Genomic DNA, 7,230 nt, shown 5'->3' with positions numbered 1-7,230 from the left:
CCACAAAAATCAGACTTCCCTACCCATATGCAAAATATGTCATACAAAGTTTGATCACTTAATGAAAGTATTCAAAGATGGCACAAGTAGATTTTCCCCCTTTCATTAGGCACCCCAATCCCTTCCAATTAGGGAGCAAATTAGATGCCAGGTTTCAATGGAAAGAGTTGGAACAGTGCCTCCAAACACCTGCTACCTGCACTCTGCTCTGTCTTCCAGAGGCAGGAAAGGGTGCAATGAGAGGAAAGAAGAAAGTGTTCGAGAGCTCCCGTGCCTCCGTCCCTCCTCCATTCTCAGCCTTTAAGGACCATCTGTCCCTTTTGAGCGGCTGAGGTCAAGGGCGAACACACCGGAGCACAGCGCCGCGCCCCCCTCCGCGCCCTTGCCCTGGCGGAGACGGCCGACGCGCGTGCGTGCGCGCTTGGTATAAATAGATCCCAGGCGGCCGCCACCGGACAGAACTGGGTTCCGGGCACCGAGGGCCATGGCGGGCGAGGACCAGCAGTGGCAGGGCAGCATCCTCTACAACATGCTCATGAGCGCGAAGCAGACGCACGCGGCCCCGGAGGCGCCCGAGGCGCGGCTCGGGGGCGCTTGCTGGGGCTGTTCCTGCGGCTCGGAGGCCCCTGTGGGCAGAGAGGGGCTGCCGGGTGGGCGGGCAGTGACGCTCGTGTACCGCTGCTGCTTTTGCGGCGAAGACCACCCGCGGCAGGGCAGCATCCTCTACAACATGCTCATGAGCGCAAAGCAGACGCACGCGGCCCCGGAGGCGCCCGAGGCGCGGCAGGGGGGCGCGTGCTGGGGCTGCTCTTGCGGCTCGGAGCCGCCTGTGGGCAGAGAGGAGCTGTCTGCGGGGCGGACCGTGGCGCTTATGTACCGCTGCTGCTTCTGCGGTGAAGACCACCCTCGCCAGGGCAGCATCCTCTACAGCTTGCTCACGAGCGCAAAGCAGACGCACGTGGCGCCAGAAGCTCCCGAGGCGCGGCCGGGGGGCGCGTGGTGGAACCGCTCCTACGTCGCCCAGGGCCTGGGGGGCAGAGAGGAGCTGCCGGGCGGGAAGGCAGTGGCGCTCCTGTACCGCTGCTGCTTTTGCGGGGAAGACCACCCGAGCCCGGGCGGCATCTTCCCCCACTTGCCCACGAGCGCAAAGGAGACCCAAGGGGCTCCCGAGACGCAGCCTGCGGCCCCTTGGTGGGACCCGCCGTGTGGCGCGCAGCGGCGGGTGGCCCTCAGCAGTCCACAGGTGGTCTGCGAGGCAGCCGCGGCCGGCCTGCTGAAGACGCTGCGCTTTGTCAAGTACTTACCCTGCTTCCAGGTGCTCCCTCTGGATCAGCAGCTGGTGTTGGTGCGCAACTGCTGGGCGTCGCTGCTCCTGCTCGAGCTGGCCCAGGACCGCCTGAACTTGGAGACGGTGGAGACCTCGGAGACCTCGGAGCCTAGCCAGCTGCAGAAGATCCTCACCACCAGGCGGCGGGAGACCGGGGGCGACGAGCCGCCGCCTCTGCCCCCGCAGCAGCCACCGTTGGTATCACCGCCCGAAGCCGGGCGTTTGCCTTCGGCGGCTGAAGTCCAAGCCATCAAGTGCTTCCTTGCCAAGTGCTGGAGCCTGGACATCAGTACCAAGGAGTACGCCTACCTCAAGGGGACCGTGCTCTTTAATCCGGGTAAGGCCGCGGCCTCGGGCGCAGGCTTCCCTCTGTTCAGAAAAAAACAAAAAAAAAAAAACAGTGACTCAGGCACTGAAGAGTTTTCGGTGGTCAGGGGAGTGTCGGGGCACCAGCGAAGAATCCCAAGTAATTCCGCAGAGTTGGGGGAACTCCAGAAAGCACTCCTTGTGGGTGGGCTGCTGCCAGACACTCAGTGGAGAGCATGGGGGATTGTTTGACGAGGTTTATTACTTCTCACTCTACCTCTTTCTGCTACTAAGGAAAAGTTGGTGCCATCCCGGCACCGGGCTGGTCCTTCTCCTCTAGTCCTTTAAATCCAGTAGTACAACTATTTAAAAAAAAAAAAAAAGTTTGTGTTCACTGCAAATTCTGCAACATGTCTTTCTGAGATCGAGTTCTGAAATTTACTAAAACTTTTTGTTGGAGGAAATCTGTTCAGGTTGATAAGAAACATTTGTTAAGGAGTCCTAGACCATCCCCCCAACACACACACAGTCACATAGGACACTGGACTTTGCCTTTCAAGGGTCTGCCTCTGAATGATCATTTTTATGGTCCTAAGCAGCTGGACTATGTCATTCTCCAAGTGTCTGTATCAGGGTAGCAAGGGGGCAGGGAAAAGACACTAGGGACTGCCAGCAGGAGCACTGTCCATTAGAGCTTGCAGAGACGGTAGGCACCTCCTAATCAAGCCCCTCTGCCCTGCACCCTCACTCCACCCCATCTGCAGATTAGGTAGCCTAGTCCCAAATGTCCTCTACTGTAATGGCCAGTGAGTCATGGAGCATGGGTCTCCTTGCCACCACGGGATGTCTGCCACGACACACTTTCAGGTTGTCTGTTAGGTGCTGGACACTGTGCCACAGAGTCCAACCAGAAAATGAGAGAATATCTCCACGGACCATCCAGCATCTTTTCTTGAGGATGTCCCATTACTAGCATTGTCTTTGACCAGAATCCCTCCAAAAGGGTCACAAGCGGGCACAAAGTTTCCAGGCACCTTAAGCTGGAGTAGTTTTTTAAAATGCTCCCTCCACACCTTTTTTTCTCTAATACCAGAAGTCTCCGGTTATGTCCTGACTGCATTTTTTCAAAGCGTATATAGAGCATTATTTAATAGGATAATATTTCATTCAGAACTCACATTTGAAGACCTAGAGCCCTCAGTTCATTCCTGTGATCATTGTAGGTCACCTTTTGCTTATACCATTGTTTTCCAAATTTGCCTGTGCATAGGAGGTAGGGGGCACTTGTTTAAAGTCTTACCAGGCTCCTCCCTGGAGGTTCTGTTTGGTAGCCACGGTCCAGAGTCTGAAAATCTGCATTTGTCGTAAGTGCCCAAGGTGATTCTTAAGCTCATTTGGAATACAGTGTTTTCTTGCTCCTTCAGCCAGTGTTCTGAAACATCTCCCATGGACCCTGTTCTGTTGGAATACAAAAGAAAAGCAGGGGCTCAGCTTCCAGAACTTTACATTCCACTGGTTTGCCTCTTCCCCTCCACTCTGCTTAGCATACTTTGGTCACACACATGCATCTCCCTTATTCTCTCTCTGCTTCTCTGAACCCTCTCACTGTGAATTTAATGAGCTAAGCTGAGTGTGTTTTAAACACAAAGGCACCTGCTAGGTGTGTGGCCTTTCTTTGACGTTTATCCTTTTGTATTCCCCGATCTTTATGTGTAAACATTATTTTTATTATTGTGGAGTCCTTCTTTTCACATTATGTCTTTCCTGAATTTACTTTATGGGCCTGCCTTTTGTGGGGGGTGGGGCAGGACAGTGGAAAAAGAGGGTGTGTTATGAAAGCAGAGGAAAGGGATGGGGAGTTCAAAAGATGGCGTTCTAAGGAGCCATGAATCTAGACCTAGAGGTCAAATTCCTGGTAGAGATCGATGCAAGCCTCCTCTTCTCCTCATCAATGGAATTCAGACAATAAAACGGGGTCTCAGATCTGGATAATGAGTGTAGGCAGTAGGGGATTGTTCATGTGTGCAGCGGGGTAATCAGAAATGAAATCTGGAGCACAGATATGGCCTATTTTCCTTCTCCTTTTATCAGACCTATTTGCCTATGATAGGAATGACTTGCCTGTTACTATTACTATTTTTTTTTAAATGCAGGCTGGTCCCGCTACTCTGTTGGTCACCATGGTGCTTTTGAAATACTTCACTGCTAAGTGTGTAAACCTGGCGATTCACAGACCTGTACTCCTGGGGATAAAAATACATTATATGTTTATAAAAAAATAATAATAAATGAAATACTTCACTGCTAGATTCTGCAAGAAAGGGAAGGAAAGTGATTGTATCATCACTGATGTCCCTTAAACAGCACAGTAAATTGTTAATGACTTCAATACAAGTTAAAGAACTTTACAATAATATTACTGTCATGCAGGATCAAAGGACTTTTAAAAGCGGCCTCCTTTTAACACCATCTTTATAAAATTTACAGGTACATTATCTTTCCTACATTGTATTTCATTCAGTTTTACCAGGGTTATCACATAATACTGTAAGAAGGTCAGGCATTCCCTGTTTGAAAAGTTACTTTTGAACCATGTTGAAATTGATGATGTTTGCATGTTTACTTTTTAATGCCTGTATGACAGTGCTTTTAAAGACCTCTTTCTTTAGTATTTCTTAAAAGATGCTTTTGCGATATTCATTAAAATCAGTTTTTTAAAAAAAAGTCTCTCCCAACACAGAAATCATGGTGCAGTGAGCTAAATGGCCAGTATTATCTCTTAAATTACTATGGCACTCAAGACTAAAATCAGCCTGTCAGTGAATAATTAGAATGAGACTCATGAGTCACTGTGGCTGTGAAGTTTACCCCCAGCAGCTGGGTAATCAAGGTATTAGTGGGAAATTCAAGGGAGGATGGTGAAATACTTGTCATCTGGCAACACCTGTAGTCATTCTACAATGGCCTGTTTCCCACAGGTAAAATGTCGAGTGCTCACATCTTGAGATAATCTTAATGTCTTCCTATTTCTACAGTGAACTGGAGTCATAATTCATTAAATGATATTCTACTGTCACAGTGACTAAATGATCATGCATGTGCTGGCCCAGGGCCAGCAGTTTTTACACGTGAGGATACAAACAGTGACTATAACTGGATGATCCTTCATTCTCAGAAGCAGTGCTTCTGAAAACTTAGAACTGGTTTGCCGTTTTATCCTTGTCCCAGAAAGCCCTTTGAAACAGGAAACTTAAACTCTTGTTTAATGTGGGAAGGGGCACAAATGGACATATTTAAATGAGCTAAGAATGCCAAGTGAGCTGTTGACAATAAAAGGACTCTTCTGCCTTTTGCTCCTCCAGGCCTGCCAGGCCTTCAGTGCATGAAGTACATTCAGGGACTCCAGTGGGGAACTCAGCAGATACTCATCGACCACATCAGGATGACGCACAGGAGGCACCAAGCCAGAATCACCGAACTGAACAGTGTCCTCTTCCTGCTGAGATTCATCAATGCCAACGTCATCGCGGAACTGTTCTTCAGGCCCATCATTGGTTCGGTTAGCATGGATGATATGATACTGGAGATGCTTTGTGCGAAGTTATGAAGGCGTGGGGGCCACACGGGTGCAGCTGACCATGTAAGAAAAAGGAACCAGGGGCAGAAGTGTTAAAAAAAAAAAAAGACAAATAAACTTTTTTATTTTTATATGCATATTTTTGTATTCAATTAAAGAAAACCTTTAGCTGTAGACAATTAGCAAATCCTTTGCTCCATACTGTTTCATGGTGGAGAAACACCATGTGTCAGCAGGTAACACATCTCCATACATCTCCAAGGAAAGAGCTGACTACTGCTCTAATGAGTTTAGTGATTCCACTGAACCTGCTAAAGTCACGTTTGTAATATTAAATTATAATGTTACAATGTTGACCACTAACTTGATTGTAAAAAATTTCAGAGCTGAAGCTGGGCTTCAAAAAATATCAAAAACCCAGCCAACATCAACAGAAATTAAGTTATATTCGTAGGTGGCATCAGGACATTATTATTGCATGCCAGGGTTGGCAAGGGCTGACTCGGCTCTATCTTCACTTCCGCTTCTGTTTCCCTTATGGAAGACTGTCCTTGGAACAACTGGACTTAAGTGGCCATCTGTGATCACAGAAACACCTGAAAGTGACCTCAGATTTTCAGAAATTCAGTCTGACACTTCATATAATAAAGTTCAACAAGAAACTTGTATAAAAGAACATTGTACTTGTAGAAGGCTCAGCATGAATATAAACCCCTAGTGGTATCTCACCATTTAGATACATATGTAACTATCACATTGAAGAAGCATCACATAGAATCATAAAGTGACTTTATTGTTGACTCTTGCTGCCTCAGTACATGTAACCTGTAGAACAAGGTCTTCCTTCTTCCTGGATAGAGCTTTGGGCACCAAATGTTTATTCACTTCTAGGTAATAAATTGCCCATAGTGATTAATACATCTAAGTCCAGGGTAGTAACCCAGTGCAGGAAGTCTTCAACTTATGTGCAGACCCGTTCGGCAGCCTGGTGAGTGCCTGGACATCTCAGAATCAGGCTTTCAGAATAATAAAAATACTCAGGATTACAAGAGACATGAATTATGTCAGAATAGTAGAAATGTCCAATTTTAAAAATAATTTAAAATGTATCCTGGATATGCTTCCTTATCAATACATTAAGTAACAAACTAGTGGCAAGTCTAATATCTACCTTCATTTCAAAACAGTCGTCAATATCATTGAAATTTCATGGCTTTTTCAAAATAATCTACAATATGAAAAGAAAATACAACATTTCTGTTGGTGACTGTATTGGGAGATCCCAAGGTCACCACCCCATTCAAATTTGCTAGAAGCTCTCATGGGACACAGCATACAGTTGTGTTCAGGACTGAGACTTATTACAGTGATGTGGTAAGGAAATATAGCCTGATCATAATGGGGAAGGCACAAGCAGCATCTGGAAGAATGTGCAAGGGGCTGTTTGCTCTCCCCCTCCCGTGAGGGGTCATGCAGAGCACACTCTTCCTCAGCAATGAAAATTCAGCAGCACGTATGTGATATTTCTGCCCGGGGAGGCTCTTTGAGACTCAGAGTGCAGGCTTTTTCTTGGGGGCTACTCACATAGACACCTTTCACCAAGCACGTACCAAAATTCCAAACACACAGAAAGAAAGCAAATGCTTGATATAAACCCCACTGTTTGCACATTCCAGGCCCAGGGAGTCACTCTTGCAAGTTAGGGAAGGGCAGGAACACTCCACAAAGGCAGGTTCCCAGATGTCAGCCAAGGGTCAGCCTTGCTCAGAGGCCGTGCTAAGGATAGCGGTGGCCCTCTTGCTGTGCTAACTCCTCCGCATAAACCACTCCCTTGGCCCATGGCCACGGTGTCTTTACAGAATTATCAGTAGGACTATGCAACCGGATGAGGCCAACCTACAGTTCACATATGTCTTTGGGGGGTTCTGGACTTAGCCAGCTAAAACGCAGACCATGAACCATAAAGCGCTGTCTTACAAAGCCAGGTGGCTTCCTTCATAACTTCATGTATGAATCTTTT

General features: G+C 47.6%; 1 protein-coding gene across 1 annotated transcript; it reads left to right on the top strand.

Annotated features, from left to right (window-relative positions):
* The first annotated feature begins 474 nt into the window (after positions 1–474).
* Positions 475–5,347, top strand: NR0B1 (nuclear receptor subfamily 0 group B member 1). Its single transcript, XM_032331698.1, has 2 exons — positions 475–1,664; positions 4,996–5,347. Exons 1-2 carry the CDS (start codon positions 485–487, stop codon positions 5,238–5,240), a joined length of 1,425 nt encoding a protein of 474 aa, XP_032187589.1. The 5' UTR covers positions 475–484; the 3' UTR covers positions 5,241–5,347.
* The last annotated feature ends 1,883 nt before the right edge of the window (positions 5,348–7,230 follow it).

This window comes from Mustela erminea, chromosome X, assembly GCF_009829155.1.
Source record: "Mustela erminea isolate mMusErm1 chromosome X, mMusErm1.Pri, whole genome shotgun sequence".
Taxonomy (NCBI): domain Eukaryota; kingdom Metazoa; phylum Chordata; class Mammalia; order Carnivora; family Mustelidae; genus Mustela; species Mustela erminea.
The sequence above is the reverse complement of the archived record's forward strand: the minus strand, read 5'-3'. Positions and strand labels throughout refer to the sequence as shown.